The 21,852-nt window shown below is 55.7% G+C and overlaps 2 protein-coding genes across 8 annotated transcripts in view; both read left to right on the top strand.

Annotated features, from left to right (window-relative positions):
• The window catches only part of LOC143169933 (receptor-type tyrosine-protein phosphatase V-like), a 37,194-nt gene extending 26,026 nt beyond the window's left edge, over window positions 1-11,168 (top strand). Inside the window, exons 29-40 of one of the 4 annotated variants that reach the window (XR_012996969.1) lie at window positions 464-624; window positions 992-1,127; window positions 1,728-1,807; window positions 2,581-2,668; window positions 3,160-3,250; window positions 4,001-4,077; window positions 4,438-4,572; window positions 5,116-5,238; window positions 5,767-5,924; window positions 6,562-6,697; window positions 9,097-9,228; window positions 11,143-11,168. Coding sequence is in view for 2 of the 4 variants with exons in the window: in XM_076357754.1 (XP_076213869.1) it covers window positions 464-624; window positions 992-1,127; window positions 1,728-1,807; window positions 2,581-2,668; window positions 3,160-3,250; window positions 4,001-4,077; window positions 4,438-4,572; window positions 5,116-5,238; window positions 5,767-5,924; window positions 6,562-6,697; window positions 9,097-9,156 (1,245 nt within the window). In the remaining 2 variants the exon portion in view is untranslated. Of the gene's footprint in view, window positions 1-463; window positions 625-991; window positions 1,128-1,727; window positions 1,808-2,580; window positions 2,669-3,159; window positions 3,251-4,000; window positions 4,078-4,437; window positions 4,573-5,115; window positions 5,239-5,766; window positions 5,925-6,561; window positions 6,698-9,096; window positions 9,749-10,448; window positions 10,508-11,142 lie in introns of those variants that run through there. The other 3 variants (XR_012996970.1, XM_076357756.1, XM_076357754.1) reach the window with 3 other exon arrangements.
• An 8,617-nt stretch (window positions 11,169-19,785) lies between these two features.
• The window catches only part of LGR6 (leucine rich repeat containing G protein-coupled receptor 6), a 148,578-nt gene continuing 146,511 nt past the window's right edge, over window positions 19,786-21,852 (top strand). For 3 of the 4 annotated variants that reach the window (XM_076357803.1, XM_076357802.1, XM_076357801.1), the window contains exon 1: window positions 19,915-20,150. In XM_076357803.1, the coding sequence (XP_076213918.1) occupies window positions 19,954-20,150 (197 nt within the window). In that variant the 5' untranslated portion in view covers window positions 19,915-19,953. Of the gene's footprint in view, window positions 20,151-21,852 lie in introns of all 4 variants that reach the window. The other variant, XM_076357800.1, reaches the window with a different exon arrangement.

Below are 21,852 nucleotides of genomic sequence, written 5' to 3'. Positions count from 1 at the left end.
CTCAGGGACCTGTCAAGGGCTGGGGGTTTGCATGGGATGCAGTGGTGTTTCTCCTCGGTGGTGGTGGCATAATTTCCTTTCCCTGCCATTAGCAGGGTTCAAAGACCCAATCCCCTCTGGAGCAGTCTGCCACTGTCAACGTGTATCACCTCTGCTGTCCACCCTAGCTCTCTCTTTTCCACGTCCCTGCACTGGGACACAGCCTGCAGCTTCAAGGGCATGTTCCCTGGCAGTCAAAGGCAGGTCTCCTCCTTGCCAGCTCCATGTGCCTCACCATGGCAGGGGACCATGGGGGAGGACAGGGGAGCAGGAGTCACCAGGCAGTGCAGCAGACCTGGCGTTGGCTGTTCCCTGCAGCTGAGCCGGGTGTCCCCAAGACCCCGGGTGCTCCCAGGGCTGCGGCATGCATGCATGCCCCTGTCCCAGTGGGCTACACGCTGATCACCAACATCCCCCCTGGCAGGAGGGTCTTCAGGCAGAGCGGCACGTGTCCCACCTGCACTACACGGCGTGGCCCGACCATGGGATCCCAGAGTCCACGACTTCCATTATGACCTTCAGAGAGCTGGTCCGGGAGCACATCCAGAGCACCAAGGACGCGGGGCCGACCCTCGTGCACTGCAGGCGAGGCTCTGCTCCAGGGGATGGCAGGAGGGGACGATGGGAGAGAGCATGGGGCACAAGGGTCCTATTTGTGCACAAACTGGGAGTGAAAGCAGTGCCCAGGAGATGCAGCTGGTCTGTAGAGAGTGTCCTGCTTGGGTGTTGGGGTTTACAGGTCTGCTTGCAGGCTGCCCCCCAGTCCCAGGGGACGGGGCAGCTGGACGTGGTCAGCACCAGCCCAGGGCAGTGTGAATGGCTCCTCAACCCCATGCTGTGCTGGGACCAGTGCCCCAGGGTGCAGCATCTGGGAGCCATGCCTAGCAGTGGGAGGGGACCCCATCGGCTGTGGGGTCAGGCGATGTTTAACCCTTGCTGTCTGTGGTCTCAGTGCCGGGGTGGGCCGCACTGGCACCTTCATTGCCCTGGACCAGCTGCTGCAGCAGATGAAGCAGGAGAAGGTGGTGGACACGTTTGGTGCTGTTTACGCCTTGCGGATGAACCGCTACCTGATGATTCAGACGCTGGTAAGACCTCTGCTACCTTTTCCCCCAGGCCCCTTGCTCCATGGCATAAAAGCTAGCTAGGCTGGCAGACAGATGAGCTGGCCAGCCAGCCCCAGCACCCCTAGGCTGGTCCTCAACCTGACACTGTGTCACAGTGCCGCTTAAAGCAGCAGCCCAGCTGCAGTGGAAATTGCTTAGCTCTGGGGGTCTCCAGCAGCTTCATGCCCTGCCAGACTCACAGCAGCAACATGCAGAGTTTCAGAGCCCTCCCAGGAGGCTCAGAAAGACCCCAGAGCACCTAGGAGCAGGATCAGGCCCTTTGCAGGCAATTCTTAACCCACACCATATTGTTGGCCTGTGATGGCCACAGCCGATCTAATATTTCCAGTACTCAGGGTTGGGACAAGGTGTCATTACTACCCTTCAGGACAGACGGACAGACCCAGTGGAGGGATCCAAGGGCTCTGAGATTGAAGTAGCCAGGGCCTTTTGGGCATGAATGTAGGGCTTTTGGGGCATGAATGTAGGACACCCTCTGCCCACTAGGCAGTGCCATACCCACCCTTTCATGCTGTCTGCAGGGTGCAATGCTCTACATTGCTGTCTGCCTTTGCCTTCCAGTCCCAGTATATTTTTCTGCACAGCTGTATCCTGGAAAAGATCTTGGAGGAACCTCTCCTGGGTTTATCAAGGACAGAGAGGTAAAGGCCTCCTGCATTTTGCCTGCCACTCTACCCATCCTGATCCACAGCCCCTTCAGGCAGCAAGCTGGGATCCTGACCCCAGCTTGAGCCTGGGCTCCAGGACAGAAGGACAGGGAAGTCCAGCCAGCCGTCCCACCCGGTGTTTTAAGGGGGGTCAGCCCAGGGCTGGTTGTTCCTTGCAGCATGGGGAGCCCAGCCCACAACTAGGTGTGAGTCACTGGTCACACTGGGAGGGCTTGGGGGACCACATCCTCCTTTCCTCCAGTGCCAGTCTCCTGGGCTACGCCAATGCCAAAGAGCTGCAGAGCTGTCCTGGGGAAGGCATTTCGACCAGCCCCTGGGTTCCCAACCCACAGGGATGGGTTCAAGCTGGAGGGACTTATGGCAGCTGGGTGGCCTTGGGATGTCCCTTCTAATGGAGGCCAAGAGGAGGGAGCAGGGTCAGGCTGGGCATGGCTTTACCCACCTACCTCGTTCTCTCTGAGGCTACATCTGGAGGTCACATATGTCTATAGTCAAATTCTCTCCTCCCTCATTCAGAACAGGATGCCCTTGTCCTTGCTGCATCTTGGGAATGGGCCCTGGGCTGTGCCACACCTGAGACCTGCCTTTGTCTAGGGGAGAGCAGGTTGGCACAGACCAGAGCTGGGCTGAGGACCGGCAAGGGCCCTGGCATTTGAGCAGTGAAGGTGCCTGTCCACCTACTGCAGACAGCCTGGATGCTGCTGAGGTTGCTAAACCTCACCCTTACCCCCAGTTTCTCTCCCCAGGTCCTGCCCCATCCCGCTGAAAAACTTTGCTCAGCACTATGCCCAGAAGACAGCAAAGTCCCATGTGGGCTTCCTGAGGGAGTACGAGGTGAGAGCTGTCCTGGGCAGGGTGCAGGGAGCGCTGCCATGGCCATATGCACTGGAGGGACCTGGGGAGCGATAGCACCTGGTCAGGCTGGGGGACACGCAAGAAGTGCCTTCTGAGTGGGTCCCATGCCCCAGTTTCCACATGCCTGGCTGTCCTGGCAGTGTCCCCTCTCCATGGCATTGCATCCCCAGGCACATAGCTCCCTCATACATCCTGCACTGATCAGGGTCTGCCCATGACCCCCTCCTTCCCAGACCCCATGCAGGGTAGGGACCTACCTGAACACCATTCTCCTACAGAGAAATGCAGCCATCTCCTGACGGCGCAGAGCAGACCTGGTAGCCTACCCCAGAGGTTGTCACATAACACCCCTGCTAAGGCTTCTGCATGTGCAGCTATAACTACCCCTCTGCTGAGGCCAGGCATCCTCGGGAGTCCCCAGTTCCTCCTGCTCCTCCTGACCCTTCCTCCACTCTCTTTCACTCTGGCAGACCCTCCTAGAGGTTGTCAAGGAAGAAGCCAGCTCTGCAACACCATCTTCAGGCAACCAGCAGACACGGCCCTCTTCCAGCATCCTTCCATGTAAGTGCTGTGACACCTTGCATCCTCTTCCTTCCTCTACCTGTGTGGAGCTGGGCTGGACCAGGGCCGGTGCTCCACAGTACAAGAAAATATCTTGACACACTGCAGTGAGTCCACCAGAAAGCTACCAAGGTGTTCTGGGGGTGGAGCACATGATGTATGGGACTGAGATAGGTGGGTTTGTTCAGCCTGGAGGAGAGAAGGCAAAGGGGAGAGCTTATTGCTATCTTCAGCTACCTGCGGGGAGGGCACAGAGAAAATGTAGAGTCTTCTCAGAGGTGCACCATGGAAGGACAAGAGGCAATGGGGATGATTTGGAAGGGTAATCCAACTCAGTATAAGGAAAAAAGAATTCCCACGAAGGTGGCCAAACACTGGAACAGGGGCCCAGAGCATGTGCAGGTTCTCCATCCTTGGAGATATGCAGATCTCCATTGGACAAGACACTGAGCAACCTGCACTACACGTATCTGCTTTGAGAAGGACGTTAGGATAGAGACCTGTGAAGGTCCCTTCCCACCCACAGAAAAGGATTCCCCTCCAGCATCTCCAGAACAAGCCCCAGGGCTGTCTTTTGGGGACCAATGTCCATGAGCTGGACAAGAGCACTGCAGAGGGGAGGACCTTTGCAGAGAAATGGTGAATCGGGCATTGGATTTGTGCGGCTGTGCAGAGTCTGGCAGTCAGTCTGCAGGAGCTGTGTGAGTGCAAGGCTGCCCTGGCTCCCTCCACCTCCCATGTATTTTGCAGACGATCGCTCCAGAGTGAAGTTTTCCCTGCTGGAACAGGGCCCTTTCTCAGGTCTCCTGCAGGTGTGGCGTATCCCGGTGAGTCGTACCCCCAGCAGCAATGCCCACCCCCATGCCTGGGTCCTGCCACGGCTGTTTCCCATCCTCACCCAGTCCCTGCTGCCTGGATCCTGCACTGCTCCACCAGTCACTGCTGCTGTGACTCTGTGTGGACAAGAGGGGACTGTGGGGACTGAGGATGTGTCTTGCCTCACTCCTGGGGCCCTGCCCAGTTTGGGCTGTCCCCACTTCCCTCCCTCAGTGCTTTCTCCTCTCTCTTTGCCTCCTGACCTGCTGAGCTTCCATTCTTTTCCTGGCCTCTCCTGCAGCCACCTGGGCTGAGGGGGTACCTGTGCCACCCTCTCCAGCAGGAGAGTGACATTCTCGTTCCCCGCCCAGGGCTGCAGCTCCAGCAGGGAGTATCTGGCTGTCCAGGGGCCTGACAAGTTGACCATGGAGGACTTCTGGACCCTGGTGTGGGAACAGGATGTTCATACCATCCTAACTCTTCTCCCATGGCAGGAGAAGGGGGAGGTAAGGCGCCGTGCCTGCCTGCGCCATGGCAGAGCAGGGATCTGTTTAACAGAGCTGGAAGCTAGCATAGCTCTGAAACTTGAACTCTCGTCACTGCCTCCTGAAGCCTGGGTGCAGATCCAGCTTGGCTAAAGCTGAACCTTTCCTGTGTCAAAGTGCTCCCACTGCTTGTCATGGGAGACAGGTTCTGTCTGCCCACCATGCGGTCCATGGCTGTGGACTCAGCTGGTACTCTTCAAGCTGCATCTCCAAGGCACCCAAGGACAGCAGCTCCAGCCTCTGTCCATCTGAGGTGGAGAGCGTTTGCTGAGCAGATTCCCACTGCCAAGCAAGCTCTGTGTTAACAGGGAAGCTGGCTGCAATCTGCTGTTGTTTCCAAAAACTCCCCCAGGGTTTAGCTAGGGGATGAACTGACATGGAGTGATTGGAGGTGACTGACATTGGGGGTGCTTTTGGTCCAACCCCATCACAGACCCCTGTGATGGTGACTGATCTGAAATACGGCAACTGTCAACATGAAGCCAAACTTGCTGTTGTACACAGGTCCCAAGTGAGGCATGCTGGCCCCTGGAAGGAGACTGTCTCTGCACAAAGATGCTGACCATCCAGTATGGCACGGAGAAGCTTGTCTCTGGATGGAGGTGTATCCAGCTCAAAATAAAACATGTATGTGTTGATGGGGCTGGCCTGGCTCCCACTGCCTGGGATGTTCTTCACTTCTAGCAAACAGGTCTGTAGGGGCAAGAGCTGAAAGGTCTGTGGAGACTTGTCTGAGCTGCAAGAGCAGAGTGCCAGCAGTCCACAAATGCAGGAGGGAATCTAGATTGCAACATCCAGAAGAGCATCTGCTCAGTGGACATGGGAGATGCATGGGAGAGGCTTGGAGGCTTCCCCTGCCCCTTGCTGATAGGTCTTTCTGACCCTCTTTGAAAAGGCCCACACAGTTCTCAGTCTCCCTCTCAAGGGACAGGTCAGGGTGCCATGGGGAAGGAGAGCAGGTTGCCAGAGGCACCATACCCACTGCGCGGGTGATGGGCAATGCCCCAGCAGAGGCTGCCTGGACAGCTTTACAGAAGCTAGCAGTTAGCTCGGGAAAGCATCTGACATCCTAAGGATTGGAGAGCTGGGACCCCTCTGCATCCGAATTCACCCATCCATCCCCAACAGCCATGTCAACTCTTTGTGTCTCACCAGGAGAAGAAAGCAAAGGAGAGGCAGGTACAACGGTTCCTATACACGTTCTGGAGCAGCAAAAAACAGCCAGATGTCCAGAGCCTGGTGGAGCTCCTCACTGCTGTCAGACGGTGCATACCCCACCGAAAAAGAGCCGGTCCTCTCCTGCTGCACTGCAGGTACATCACGTTACTGCTCCATCCATGGGCAGCACAGTGCCTTGGCATGGCCACCAGCAAGCCTGCACCCTCTACCAAGGACGCCAAGGTTTTGGGGCATGTTGAGAGTAGGTCCATGGGAGCCAAGGAAGCTCTGAGCTTGGGAGGTCAGATGAAGCAGTGCTCTGCCAAGTGCATGGGAGAAAGGAGGGCAAACAGGGCTGGGCCAGAGGCAAGCGTGGATGGAGCAGGCATTCCTGGGCTGACGTGCCTGGGCCATCCCTGGGCTGACTGCTAGGATCCTGGGAGCAGCCCTTGACATCCTCATCTGCTTGCAGCCAAGGAGAGCTCACAGTCCCACAGGAGCCGACACAGCCGGCACATCGGCAGAGCTGGCTTGGGTGAGGGATGCACAGCTCGGCAGGGCAGGGTAGGCTGGGTCTCCAGGCTCTTTCAACGGACACTTTGGGGTCCCATGCCCCTGGTCAGCACAGGCCTCCCTGCCACCTAGACCAGTGCTCACACCCCCCTATCCCCACCATACTCAGTTGCAGCATGTTTTCTCATGGGGCTTCTGACGACTTGGGCTGGTGCCCACTTCCAAAGAGGTTCAGCTCAGCCTGGCCTGGCATCAATGACCTTCCCTTGTCCCTTGCAGCAGTGGCGTGAGCCAAATGGGGACACTGATCTCCCTGGATTGCCTGTTGCACCAGATGAAAGCCGAGAGAATCGTGGATGTCTACGGGGTGACCCTCCAGCTGACGAGAAGCTGCTGTCTCATGACCCCGACGCTGGTAGGTGGGAAGGAGGAAGGGTGGTGAGCTGGGCAGAACAGGAACATTCATGCTGAGCTGCCTGGAGCTGGCAGCATGCTGCCCACTCCCTGGGTGCTGCCTGCCACCTGGGAGCCTGTCCAGCCTATGCAGGGATTTATTCCATGCTTCCTCTGCCAGCCACTGAGGGCTAAGGGCAGTGTCTTTTCCCAGGGAAGGGCTTTCCACCTCCTCAGTTCTGGAGTTAAAATAGGTTAAATTGCATGTGAGCTCACGATAAATGCAAGGCATTCTGCCCCGGAAAGCATGAAGCACTGGTTTCATCCTACATGATAAACCTGGCCTCTGGACATGGCTGTCAGCCTGGGCACCCAGAATCTGCTGGGTCTCCCCTTGTCCGGGGCCTTTCCCTGCCGCATCCCCCATACCCAGAGCCTGCTCCCAGCCCCTGCCTGCTGCCAGAGCTGGGGCCGAGTCACTGGGACACGCTGCCACATTTGCAGCTGCCCTGCAGCCGCATGGGCTCTGTGGTACTGTCTGATGGTGCTGCAGCCATGCCCTGCCCGTGCGGTGCCAGCCCAGCCTCACAGGCCTCCAGCGTGCCACTCCTGACTGGTGCTGGCGGCACAGATGCCCTCTGGACAGCGCTTTCATTTGCTGCAAATGCTGAACGAGCTGATGCAGCATCCCTGGAAACTCTCCCCACAGGGGACAGCAGAATTGGGGCAGATCTCTCTGGGGCTTCCCAGCTGCAGAGCCGCCTGCAAGCAGCTAATCGCATTCTTAATTAATGTGAACCATGCGCATGGTGGGAGCCGGAGGAGGGCAAGGCGTCCGCTGCCCCTGCTTCAGAGCTCCTTTGTATTTCAGCAGCGGTCTTGCCGAGCAGAGACACAATGTGCCCATAAAGGCACAGCAAGCACCGATCAAAAGCTGCTGCCCCACTGAGGGGGGGGCAGCAGAGGCAGCTGCCTCCCCACCTTGCTGTGAGCAGTGGTCGCTCTGATCCCAGCATGGCCAGCGAAGGACAGGCAGGGCTGCCCTCCAGCCCCACGCTGCTGCCATGTGGCTGCCAGCCTCCTCCATCACTGTGGGGGCTTGCCAGGACCCCTTTATCTCTGGCGGGGGCATGCTGCTGTCATGCTGAGGGCATCAGCTGATTTTTTGGGGGGGTTAGTAGCCAAACAAGGGGGAAGATGAACCTTTGAGGGATTGTCCATGGATAACTGCCGGGTATTTAAGCACCCCCAGCTCCAGCATGGCGCGTGTCTCTGGGGATGTGCTCTTGCGTTTGGCCCAGCATTGAGTGTGCCTGGTCTGAAGTCAATCCTGGGCTGTCGCTCCAGATTTCACAATCAGGCTGGGCTCATTGAAAACATGCTCTGGTGACCTGGAACCGCAGCCATTGTGTGATCTGTGGCTTTCCCGGCCCTTCAGTGGGGCTAAACCCACCACCGGCAGGGGAGGAGGCTCCTCGTGACTTGCAGCTTAGCCAGCGCATTAGTGAGCTGTTTGGGGGCCCCTCTGTCGAGTCCCTAATCCCCCCTTCCTGGCCACCATGTGATTTCGACCCACATCATTTGCAGGCTGGCCCTGCCCTCCAGCTTTGTGCATTGAGCACAATCTCATTTACCTTTCCCACATCTTGCCTTTCTCGGAGCCCTGCCATGGTGGTAGTCAGTCCTGGGTGTTTTGTAGGCTAGCATCATTTTGGAGCAGCCTGGCATTTGAGCAGAACCTCATATCAAACGTACAGTGGGCTTGAGACCTCTGGACCCACATTTGGTACTGATGGATCATTTTGGTGATCTTAAAAATAGAGAAAGGATGCAACTGGACTAAAACCACCCAGATCTCTTTGTCTACCTCTGAGAGCTTGCAGAGATCTACCCTGATCCACTGTCAGCACTTGATTCAGGTACACTGACACTGCCACCAAGGGAAATTCCTGCTCCAGAGGTCTTCCCTCCTGGCCTAAGGTCACTGTCAGACCCTGTGCACTCCAGCAGGGCAGAGTTCTCCCCACTCGCTGCCCTGCAGCATCACTGGAGTTGCTCTTCGGTCTCGTTTTGGATGCAAACACCATGGCACATCCAAAAGCCACCGGGGCACTTTGAGGAAGTCAGATGACATTGTTCATCCCCATCTCATATGGGGATGTTCCGCTCATCCCCATCACGGGAATGATGAAGCAGGAGTAACATTACAGACATGGTGTAACTACAGCTCCAGGCCTGATTCTTCCTTTCTGGGCAACTCTGGTGACAGGAAAAACATGGACCACTTGGGACAGAAAATCCTGCTCTGCCATCAGACGCTGTTAGTTAATTAGGACCTTTTAAGGCAAATTGCAGGGTTAGTCCTGCAACCAGGAGGTCTCTGTCAGAAACCTGACTCCAGACCCCCTTTCTCTCTTGCAGGACCAGTACATGTTCCTGTACACCTGCATCCGGGACATCATCGCTCAGAAACAGCCCTAACACCACCCGGCACTTCCTGGCACCGTCCTGCCCTCCACCTCTGCAGGGTCCTGTCTGGAGCCAGGAGCTGGGGTGAGAGCACCATGGGGCTCCTGGCACAGAGCGAGCCCTGCAGCGAGAGGGGACCTACCCTGGCACTGTCACCAATGCGTCCCACATGGTGTTAGCAGTGACATGGGGTCTCCTGAACAGATGGGCAGCGCTGTCCTGCCACACACTGCTTGCAGCCCCTCAGTGCAGACATGGTGAAGGGGTGGGCAGGATGCTCCCTTGCTTTGGCCATCTCCTGGGGTTCCTGGTGCCTGGAAGTTTTGTTAACCCCACTGCGGTACACGGCGCCGGCTGCGAGAGCTCTGTGGTGCCCTTGCCCCTCAGCACAGAAGGGGCAGCCCTGGGCTTGCTCCTGGACAGCCCTGGTGCCTGCAGGCTGCTGAGGTCTGACACGAGCACTGGGCACCGCGGTCTCCATGCGCCCATGGGCACCGGGTGTGTTGATGTCCCAGACACCACTGTGGGCAGAGCATGGTGGGAGCTGGCTTGTTTCGGCTGGTGGATCAGTCTTAGGTACAAACAATAAACAGCCCTAGGAAGGAGTGTGCTTGTAAGGGTGGGGTGGCTTTTGTGGGGTCTCAGCGATGCTGAGGCCTTCCCCTGCTGCAGCACAGCAGCCATTCCCAAAAGGGCAGCTGTGTCCCTAGCCATGGGCAGCAGATGGGGTGCCCTTGGGCACTCCAGATACTGCAGCCCATGGCACACAGCAGCTTCTGCTCACTCTCATCTGCTCCTGTTACTGAGGCAACACTTCTGCAGTGAGCCTCCAACCCATCCACAGCTTTATGAGGAAGAGACACATTTTCTGGTGAAGCCTGGGCTTGAAGTTATGAACCTGCTGGTTCCCAAGAGCCAAGGACCAGGGCAAAGCCACCCGGTCCAGCTGACATGCTGGCAGCCCTGTGGCTCACTGCAGAGCACTGGCTGCTACTCCGGGAATTGGGTTGTCCACGCAGCCACATGTAGAGACACCGCTGCTCTGCAAGCAGGGATGGCCATGCACAAGCTGAGATTGCAGGTAGCAACTTGGTTTATTGAGCTCCAAGTGCAGGTCAGAAGGAAGAGTTAAAAAAAAGCAGATGATTTCACGAGCGTATTCCTGAGGTAGAAAAAACTGTATCTGGGAACCCATTTACCCTCCTTCAACCCTTCAGGCAGCACGGGGTTATGGTACAGTCTCAAAGCAGCACCCCTGTCCCAGTCTGGGCCCACACTCCTACCCACAATACCATACCCTGCAGGAGCTGCCTCGGACTGGGGTGAGGAGACACAACAGCTACGATGAGGAGGTCCCAAGACCTACTGCAAGGAGTAGACAGCACCAGGTTGGGGACTGAGTTGGCCACTTATCCTACTGCCCCTGTGTTTCCACAAACAGATTCTCCCTCTTCCAAAACAAGGACCCTGCTGCCTGCAGCCCAGAGTGGGACACCCAGGGCACCTAAGCATAGGCTTAGCACTGGGATGATGCCTCGGTTGCAACTGGGTTGGATGCCCAGCAGCTTTTCCCCCTCTCCCCAGACAATGTTTTTCTCTTTGGCAGTTGCTGTGCCCACCCAACTCCCGTCCCCACCAGCCACCAGAGCAGTGCAGCTGCCAGCCATGTGTTCAGCCAGGGTGGGAACCTGCCTGTTGTCCTTTGCACCCACCGCCCACATGTAGACACAGGCAGTGTGCAGCTAGGTAGGAGCAGTCTCTCCATGCGCACAATGTATCTTCCATATTGCAGGCAGGGCTTCGCTGCTGCTCAGTCCCCTCCGCCATCCTCTCCTTCAGTGCATTCCCTGCTCTGCTCCCAGCTCCAAGCTGCAGCACTCGTGGGCTAAAGGAAACCAAGATGGTGCAGAGCCTTAGCCCCATACAGGGCTGTTTTTTCCCCCCACTGTTTCCCCCCATCCTAGGCACTCTGTGTGTGCAATGCTGTCTTCACCACAGGTCAGAGCATTCCGAGTTGCCCGTGATGACCCTCATCCACCCTGACCTGGATTGTCATGGATCCAGTTGCTGTTTGAAAATGTTTCCATGTGACTACATCTTTGTCCCAGGGTCACCCACCAGCATGGCGTGACAGGTCACTCGCGGCTCAGCCTGTACAGGTGACCATTGCAGTAACTTGTAGCGTTTCTGCTTCTGGTTGGATGCCAACATGCCAAGAGCTCTCCAGGAGGATGTGTGAATACCTTCAACACGAAAAAGGCCTGCAAAACTCAGTGGATATTCTTATGTGCACAAAAGGATTTATGATGTCGTCTTGGGAGGAGTCTGGCACTTGCCCATATGCTCACAGGAAGCCTCTTGGCTTTATGACTTTCATGTAACCAGTAACTATGCTCGTGCTGCAGGATGTGTTGAAGCAAGGAAGTGTTTGCTCCCAGTGACCCCCCAGCCCAGTAGGCAGGATTGGTGGGGTCAAGCTGTCTGCTGCTTATGAGGTGCGTGCAGTTTGTAGCAGCAGCCGCCTGCCATGTTCTTCTGGGGCACCAGGGGAGAACACACCGGTGCATGCTGGAGGCCTGACATAAAGCAAGCAAGCTGCAAAATCAAATCTGGTCCAAAGAACGATGTGTCCATTGTCTGTCCAGAGTTTTGAGTTGATAGGCTGGCGAAGTTTAGACCTGCCCAGCAGCACAGAATCTCACCAGTGTTGGGGGGTTTATCCCAAGAGCACCCAAGAAAGAGCAGTCTCAAAGACCATGTGGCCTGCTGCCACATGCACATAGGCCCATCCTTCTTAGACCTCCATCAGGAACAACCCTGATGTCCAGCTCTCACCCTCCAGCTCCAGCCAGCCTTAAAAATAGTTCCTGGGCTACAAGACGGTAGCCTTTCTGCCAGGACCTGCAAATCCACTCTAACAAACCCCTACAAGGACAGTGAAAGTGCTGATACTTCCACACCGGAGGCCCAATCCCATCCACTTGTCAGAGTCTTCTCCTCACTGCCTTAGCCTCAGCACAGCTGACCTGCAAAGCACATGAAGGCAGAGGTCCCTGCACAGGAATGAGAGAGGGAGCTGCTGATGTAGGAAAAGGACTGGTGCTCATTCCCTCAAACAGGGGAGAGATGAACCAGACCTGGATCCAACTCCAGCATCTCCCTGCTGGTGCTGTTGGACACAGCCTGTGGCTCTCATTTGCTATGCATGGCCCAGAAACCCCAGATGCTGAGCACGGTTACGTCTCAAAGGTGTGTGTAGATGTGAGCTTTAGCCTGGTGCCCAACAGGCTCTTGTTCAAAGTGTGCAGTCTCCATTGAACACCGACAAGCGTTTGTACCTGTATGTCCCAGCATGGTTTATGATGTGTAAAACACCTAATGCTCTTAGTCTCAGAGGATTTCAAGAACATCTGTGGAGTGCCCTGACCTGTGAAGTGGGGCCAATCACAGTGACAGTGAAGACGCGAAGGAGGAGCCATTGCCGTGAGGTAGCAGGAGCCTTGTGAGGGGCACAGAAGCAGGATTACCAGGGGTTTTGCTCTCTAGAGCCTGGCAGCCAGTGTGTGGGGCTTGTACTGCTGGCTCCCTGCCCTGGGTGGGTGGTCATTGCCCCTTTGGCTGTGCATCGCCCCACAGTAGCCTGGGGTTCTGCAGAGACAAGCCCTCCCTTGCTCTGCCAAGCGCAGCTACCAGGGTCTCCCAACAGCCTGACCAGGACTGCATCCTCAGAAAGGGGCAGCTGCCAAGGATAAGGAGGGGCAGGAACTCCCCATCGTCTCTTTTCTATTTTTCTGCAATCAGAGCTACCCTGTGGCTTTCAGAGTCATTATGCCTGGGGCTTTGCTCAAAGCCATATTCCCCATGGAGAGGGTCTGGGTCTGGCTCTACAGCTTGCGGCACAGGAGAGAGGCCTCAGAATGGGACAGCATTCCCAGGGACTGCTTGTGGGCTCTTGCCTTTCGTGGAGAAGAGCAGGACAACATCCACATGAGACAACTTGGCCACCCCCCAGTTCACCCTTAGCTGATGGCAGTGATGGAGCAAGATGGGGGGGTGAGTTCTGCTGGCACCTGCCCCACCCCACCTCTCGTCCCAACGGGGCTCAGTTCAGCACATCACTGTCCGTCTGCCTTGCCAGATGGGCTGCTGCACCAGATGTTTCTACAGCCCCTTGGGAAAGTGCTCATGAGTCTCCTGTGTGTCCATGCACAGAGATGGCAGTCCCAGCATGGGGCAGAGCTACACACAGCCAGGCAGGTTTGATGCACAGACCCAGGGCTTGTGGCACAGAGTTGCGAGAGGCACTGGCTCCAGGTCGTAAGGAAGCAAGTGAAAGCCACAGTGGGGGAGGCATGTTGCTGTCTGCAGAGCTTCCAGCAGTCCGGGAGCAAGTGATCCCACAGCCCTCACATCTGGCTAGCACAACACAACAGTGTTTCCAGCAGAGCCAGCAGCCAAGGTGAACCTGCACACATCTGCAGCTAAAGCACAGCTGCTCTGGCAGGTTTGAAGGGACCTTCTCATCAATGGGACAGGCATGGGACAGGGATTTGTCACGCACACTGGCCGACAGGTTTCACCCGGTGAGTTTGATATGGCTGCGTCTGTGGCACAGCCTGCTGCTCCGTGTTTCATGTCCTGTCTAACAGGAGGCCGACTTGGTGACGATGATGAATTTACGACGTCCCACCCACAGCTGCAGCGGAGTCTGGAGCCACAGATGCTTACAGAGGGTGTCATGGGAGCTGCGGTTTGGATGAATAATTTTCCAGCCCTGCAGCTCAGAGCCACGAAACCCAGAGGGGGAGAGAGAGACAACAAAACAGTAAAACAAAACAAGCCTCCAGCTCGGGCCGCCCAGCAAGTTCTGGACCGTGCCGTGTTGTTCTTCATATTTAGCCTGCTGCAGTCTGGCAGCATCCAGCCACCACCCTCTTCCATCAGCCCCTGTGCAGAGGTCAAGACCCTGAAGATGAGCAGGACCATGTCCATTTGGACCCCCCCTTCCCACCCTCTTCCCTGCTTCCCATGGCTGCCAGAGCAGGGGCAGACTGGGTTAGCATTGCCAAGTGACTGGAGAGCAGGGGTACCCGACCCTTGGATCTCCTGAGGACCCACAGCCATGGGAGCCTGCTGGTGACTGCTGGGGCACCACAGCTCCTTGATCCCACAGCTTCTCCATTCACTGGTGCTGAACCTCTGCCCTAGGCTGTCCCCTGTCCCCCTGCTCCCTCCAGGGCACAGAGAGTCCAGCAGCTGCCACATCTTCGCACAACACAGTAACAGGGCATTGCTCCCACCACAGGGAGCCCATGGCACCCTGCCACATCCCAAGCTGGACACCTCCATGATATTAGGTGCCTGGCACCAGGCTGTGGCTGCCCCAGCTGTAGCCATGGTGTGGGGATTGCCCACTGCTCACTGTCTTTTCCATCTGAGCTGTACCAGCACCGGGAGCAGCAGGATTGGAGCCTATTCCTCCCCAGGGTCTCCAGCATCATCTCTCATCAGCTACTGCTGTCAGCCACCTCCTGGAGAGCAGAAGCACTAGAGCCAGACAGATTCAAGGTATGTCTGAACTGGAAGGGGAATTCCTCCTGGGACACCTGAGTAGGACCAGAGCCGAGGTTCCCTCTTCAATACCCTGCTCTTGCATGTGCTAGGCTTCCCATGGCTTTGGCTCCCTGACCCAGTTGATGCAGGCACTCCAAAGAGGAAGGTCTTCAAGCATGTAGGACACTGAATCGGGGTTCTGGTCCACCTAACAGGTCTTCTACCTAGCTCTGCACTCTGTCCCTCTTCTCTGCAGGGCATGGAGCCACCGGGCTGCCCCACGGCTTTCTGCAAGCAGCGCCTCCTAGAGCAAGGAGTTAAAGTGCATCTGAGGCTTGCGCTATTCTGTGCCCTGGGCATCAGGAAGGAACCATCCTTCTCTGTGTGACTTCATTGGCACCAGCCCTTCCCACTGTCAGGGAGCACGGATACCTCCAGTCCCCGGTCTTCCCCTGCCCCAGTCCGGCAGCTGGAGCAGCATGCTGGGCTCTGGGGCTTTCTGCTTGTTTGCAAGTGTTTGCATTTACATTTTGGAAAGCCTCTGGGAACCTTTGCTGGGCCTGGACTCACCCGCAGCCTGATTGTGGTATTTCAGCCTTTGGATGGCCCCGATGGGAGCAGGGGCACCAGGAACATTCCTCTGGCGTTTGCCCCTGTGCCCAACCTCGAATGGCTCCCTGGGGTATGCCCTGGGCTTACAGACACATCTGAAGCACCAGACTCTTGGCTCCTGCTGCATTCAGCCCATCCCTGCTGGTTTGGGCCGCCTCCTGCTCTCCCCAGAACCTGGAGGACCAGCTTCAGGAGGAGCCAGGGATGGCGAGAAAGTCTGGAGGGCTTATCTTATAGAGAGATCACGTGCCAGGAGTGAGCGTCCCCTCCACAGAGGTGTCATAGATGAGGTGGATGAGTGCATGCCCTGGCACACATGGGCCGGTCCTGGTGATGCCTATTTTTCTCTGGTGTCCCGGTGCTTTGTGAGACTGCCTGGGACTCTCTGCATCTCCTCTTTCCACTGCAAGCCCTTCTGGAGCGACTGCCTCTCTGTTGTCCTCTCCAGTGTGCGGCACAGTGGGATCTCGGTTCCTGCCATGACCTTGGCAGTGAAAACCAGCCAGCGTCCTCCTGGTCTGCAGTAGGGACTGGTTGTCCTTGGAGATCAACGGCCAAACTGGGATCCTACTGGGGTGATTCTGAACCCTCTAAAATCTGGAAGGGAATAAAAAGAGGGCACAAACAGTTGCCCCATGAGAGCAGGGCAGAAGACACACTCATGGGTTTGTTCCAGGGCCCCCAGGTCTGGCACATGCTGAGGACAGAAATAAACAGCCTCCAGCCCTCTGACTCAGCTAGCACAACCTGTCTTCCAGCTTGGGAATGTCCCCGGATGGATGTCCAGGGCATTGGCAGCACCTTGGGAGGAACGACAGCACAGCGCTGCCCATCACCTCCCTCTGCTCTGCAGGAAGAGCATTGCTGAGTGACAAGGTCAAAGTCCAGCAGGTTGTCCCGTCTGGGCCCACAGAGTCATTTTGGCTCTGCAGGAGGGGACATCAGCGCCTGTTGTAAGCGTTTAGCTGCAGCCCTGCCCCAGCTATACCTCCGCAACAACTTTGTTAGCCTTTAAACTCCAACAGCTCTAAAAAGCCTTGCCAGCCACAGTCCACAGCCCAAAGCTTGTTTGGCATTTCATTTTTGGTCCACAGAGAGGATCTGGCCAGCGCTGGTACCCAGACTCCCAGCTCTCCTCAGGTCCAAGGCTGAGACCCGGAGCCAGACCACCTCGAGCATGTTGTGCTGGCGTGAATAACGCAGCCCTTACCCACCACCCCCGCCTCTTCTGTGCCCCTGACGAGCAGAGGCAATAACTGTGCTTGCAGTAGCTCAGATGAGCTGGACCTTGTTCCCCACTTAGGCTGTTCTCTAAATTTTTTCCAAGTTTTTTTCCCTGCTTTTAAGCAAGCTGTAGGAAGACCTGTTAGCCATGCAGTGTGGAGGCAGCAGGAGAAATATCACCTGGGATGTCACCTGCCACCCAGAGTGTGTCGGGGAGCCTGGCTGCAGCATGTGAGCTGTTCAGGTGAGCATACAGCGCTGCTCAGCTTGCTGTGGAGCAGTGCTCTTCTCATCTCCCCAAACCGCAGCCTGCCGCTAGAGGACAACACACAAACACGTGTGAGCCTTGCAGAAAAACATCCACTTGCGTTAATAGGAATGAGCTGGATCTGGAGCTCCTGGTGCCTTTATTAAGGGCACGGTGCAGCCCACACTACTCGCAGCAAACTGCAATTTCAGTGAGAGCTGGCTGAAAAATGACACTTCCACCCCAGAGAGACTTACTCAGAAATTCCAGGTTTACCACGGAAACATCAAAGCTCTTTGGTCCAAACGACTTGATGTCCAGACTCTTGGTTTTGCCAGGAGCCAGGCGACACGCTGGAATAAGTGAACACTTCGAATATTAGCATCTATTATCAGGTCTCAAAGAAATGAGACATGGAAATGAAACACCACAGCCGAGCTGGAATAAAAAGCAAACAGAAAAGTCAAAGCAAAGTGAGACACACAGAGCAAAGCCCTCCAACTTCAGGCTGTGTTGCTCCAAAAACAATGTGAAAAATGTCATTGCAGTCAATGCCTTCCTGAGGAAATGGCTCTATTTCAGCAGAATGGCAGTTTTTAATAGGAACCTCTTCAGTGTGATTTTTTTAAGACCTCTATTAATAGTGTGCTCAGCCAGAGCCCTGGATCCCCAAGGAGAATTCACTGAGCGAGAAATTTTCAGGAGCTCGCAATGCGGTTGGTGTCTGGCTGCTGAGGCTGGAGAGAGAGGGACGGGGAAATCGTAGATAAAAGCTGCTGTTGCAGCCAGGAGCAGAGTTATAGGCCTGACACTTTCTCCAGACTGACACCAAATTCCTGACTGCTGTCGGAGCAAATCCAGCCATTTCAGGCCATGCTAAAGCCCATGTCAGAGCTGGAGGGGAAGCTTGTCAAGGAACCCAAGGAGGAACCCTCTCTCCGAGGAGGGCTTCTCATCTCCCCACCAAACAGTGTTTTACATTTGGAGCTGTCAAAACACATTGCAAACATTTAATTAATGACATGTCCAGAATTGCTCATGATGGAAGGGGCTTAATTCCAATTAAATCAGTTCCTGCTCCTAGACCAAAATCCTCGCTCCTCTGCACTCGGTGACAAAGTTTCCACTGACTTCAGCAGTGATAGGATTTCAGTCCTGAAACTGCAGGATCTGAATGGACTTTGCAAATTAAATAGTTTCAGATCCTGCATCACCGAGGCCAAAAGCCCTCAGCCAGAGTCTGTGCATCAGCCCAGAACCCTGAGCTTGATCTTGAGCAGCTTTTTTCGGAGGAGATACCTGCTCTGACTCCAAGGCTGCAAGGCACCCCAGCCCCAGGTTAGCTAGAGCTTTTTAAGTCTCCCACTTTGCAGGCTCACCTTCCTGACCTCAGATAACTCCCCTACCTCTTTTATCCTGAGATAATGGGGCTATCAATTAGGAAACTTTTGCCAGAACAAAAAGCACGTTCAGAGGAAGCGAGGCTGTGAAAACCATCTCCCAGTCTGTGCTTCAGCCATGCGGCATCTTAGCGTGGCATGGCCACCGCCAGAGGGGTGACTACGTGGGTGCACTTTGCAGCCACCCAAACCTGGGCCCCTCTTTCTCTGCCCCATTCACTTCCTCCAGCCATGGCTGGAGGGGAGGCAGACGGAGGAACACACCGGCTCTGATGGGAGTCCCAATCCACCTAAAGCCCAGTGGTCAGCTGTCTTTCTTCAGTGCAAGAGACCTGTGTTCAGCTGCCGTTCCCATTACAGACATGGCCCTGTAGAAAGAGACGCAGCGTGGTTCAAGCTGTCGGGGTCAGACTCAGCCCCTGTCACTGAACCCACTGCCATGGGAGGACAGCAATCACCCCAGCCAGGGGCATCACAGTGACCCTGAACAGCCAGTGGCTGCAATCAAGAGAGAGGAGCAGAGAGGCCACACAGAGCTGGCCTTTGCAGCCTTCTCCCATGGCAGATCCAGCGCCCTTTTCTAAGCAGGTGCTTCTGCTGCCCCAGAACTCGGTAGCTCCTCGACACCCAAGCAGCAAGAAATCCTGTTCTGATGCACATCCCACATGTTTCAGGACACCCCGAGGCCCTGGGCTGGGCTGGCACAGGCAGTACCCCCTTGCTAAACCAAACCTGCTCCCTTCTGCATGATGGAGCTCCAGATGACGTGGCTTCAAGCCCCCACTCAACAGGCTGTTCCTCCACTTTGACCTCTGACCATTTTACCCAAGGTTAGAAAGAGTTCTTGGAGGAAACCAGCCACCTGCTCCCGGCATCAGTGCTGTGCAGCTCCTGCAAATGCAGCTCACACATGCACACAATCTTGATCTGGGCAAAACTGTAGCAAGCAGCACAGCTGCAAGAGCACCATGTCCCACTGACCTGGAGACCTCTCTGGAGAGGTCTCCCACCGAGCTCAGCAACACTGCTGCTCCATCATCCCCCTGCATCTCCCACCCAGCCCCAGCCCCATGCAGGGGGATAGCAACAGGGCTGCTCGTGAGTGAGGATCGGAACACAGGACAGACAGACCTACAGCCCTGGGCACGGTCTCTCCCAGCAAACAGCTCATTGTGAGCTCCTCACTCCCTTCTCCCCAGCTGCACCCTGACTTTCCAGTTGCAGCTGGGTTTAGCAGCCAGCACAGACACACAGAGTCCTTTATCTGGGGTTGTATTTCAGCGTCCCGAAGTCTGGAGCCCTTGAAGCGCTGGGTACTCCTGCCTCCCTATTTATACTCCTCTGCCCTGCCGGAGCCAGCTTTGCCTTCCCCTGCCCTGCTATCTCACAAAAACATTGTTACAAAATAAGCACAGGTCCCGGAGCTATGAACAGGTCTTTATTTGTTGAGGTTTCTTCCCCCCCCCCCTTTCTTCCCTTTGAATGAAATTCCTGCCAGCTCTAAGAGAGAGAGAGAGGGAAAGAGTAGAAAGTTTAACTCCTCCCATTGGAGTGTCTCACGCCCCTGCCCAGCCCTTGAAACCCAATAACCAAGATCATTCAACAATGCCTTCCCTTCCCTGGCTGCATCCTTACCACACTCCGACCTGCGGGAGATACCCTGCCCGCTGTGTGCGAGGCAGTGGGATCACTCCCCTCCATCCAGCTGAGCCCCGGGGTCGGAGCGAGCCGGCGGCACCTCGCACAGTCCCCACGGCTGCAGCCAAGGCGAGGATGGACAAGCTCTTCTTCTGGGGCATTCTTCTGGCCTCCTCTGCCCACTTCCAGGTGGTGCCTGCGGAGCAAGGTGCTGCGCCCTCGTGCCCACCCCAGTGCCACTGCGAAGAGGATGGCATCATGCTCTCGGTGGATTGCTCCGAGCTGGGGCTTTCAGAGGTCCCTGCCAACCTGAGCCCTCTAACAGCTTACCTGTAAGTACAGCCCTTGCTGCTTCTTTTGCAACGCTTTCTCTGGACCCCTTCATCAGCTGCCGCTTTCCTCCAGCTTGGAAGTTTGTGCCACATTTTCCTGAAATTAAATTTCCTCTGGAAATTAGAAACAAAACAAAACACCAACAAAAAAGGCAGCTATTACTCCAGGACCTGCCAAGCTAAGCCAGCTTCCCCTCCTCCCTGCGCCCCTCTGCAAGCACTGTTTATATTGCGATGTTATGCATGCTTTGCTTCTTGATTACAGTGGATCAGAGGAGCTGATTTGCTGGGTAGATTCTGATTGTCTGAGAACATAATGGAGCATTTATACTGAGCAATTAGTGCAAACTGCTCTGGGATCCTTCTGTCAAACATTTCAATAGCTGTGATAACTCATGGCTTTTGGGGGTTTGGGTTGAGCTGGCCACCAGCAGTGTCCATGTTGCCTCTTTAAAATGAATATTAAAGTCTTATAAGAGGTGTGGGAGCTTTGGTAGGTTGTTGGGGTTTTTTATTTAAAAATTCTAATTATCTGAATGTTTCCCATCCTTTCTGGTATTAATACCCCAAAGGCTTAAACTACCACAGGGACTGATGGGTTCATTTCTAGCCCCAGAGACGGTCTCAGTGGTGCCCTCTGACTAGTGATGACCGAGGATGTCCCCAGGGTGATCAAGGGACTCCGTGGAAGGATCTCAGGGTTTGACCAGGAGAGGAAACACCTCTCTCAGGGAGGCAAGTTGGCCCTGGCATGCGCCGGGGAAGATGCTTGGTCTGTTTATTCGCAGAAAGTGCTGCAGCCACTGCTTCAGCTGTGTGGCAGATAGGCTGGTAAGGACCTTGGCTTTCCCAGCTAGGGATGCAGCTAAGGTGCTGCCAAGGGAAGCTGTGTGTACCACAATCGTTGAGGACAACCGGTAGACCCCAGGCAGTGCTGGGGGTGTTTGTTTTGTGCTCATCGTGCTGAGAGGGGGCTTGTGTCCAGGGGTGGCATACAGACCGTGTTGCTGGTTTTCTGGTGTTCCTGGATTGTCCTGAGATGCAGTTACTCAACTCTTAAAGCTAAGCATCCTAATCCATTCAGGAAGGGCTTTGCAAAGCCAGGTTGAAGCTGCCACAGCTGGATAAGAGCTTCTCTGCTCATCCTGCTTGCCTGAGGAGCACCTTGCTTTGTCTTGTGCCAACCATTGATGGCCAGAGCTGTGTTGGGTCAGCTGAGAAAGAAATATGACAGGAAAGGATGATTTTCACTGGAGAGCATGAAAGATGAGAGAAATGTGTAATGCAAGCTGTATTTCCCTGGGAGAGGGAACCACAGAGCACTTGTCACATGAGGTGTGTCCTGTATAGAGCTATCCCCTCTGCATACACCCCGGGGCTAAGTTTGGAGCCAGCTGCCTATGAGTGAAAAGTCACTACAGCTCTTGAGCATGTCTTGATGGAGGTGGTTAAAAACATGTGGGCTGCAAGCATGGGAGGCTGCAGAGCTTTGCAGCACTGATGCTACTGCGAGGACAAGCGGCAGTCCTGTCAGGCACCCACTCCACCTTTGCAGTCATCACAAGATGGAGCACCCATGGCTCCGACTCTGCAGAGAGCACGCTGCTCGTCATCTCTGCAGAGCTGCCCCTTGGGCTGGGAGCCACAGAGAGCTCCACTGCGTGAACCAAGGGACATCTCGATGTTAAATGGTTCTCATTGC

Source organism: Aptenodytes patagonicus, chromosome 22, assembly GCF_965638725.1.
Source record: "Aptenodytes patagonicus chromosome 22, bAptPat1.pri.cur, whole genome shotgun sequence".
Lineage (NCBI taxonomy): Eukaryota > Metazoa > Chordata > Aves > Sphenisciformes > Spheniscidae > Aptenodytes > Aptenodytes patagonicus.
This window is presented reverse-complemented; position numbering and strand designations above follow the sequence as displayed.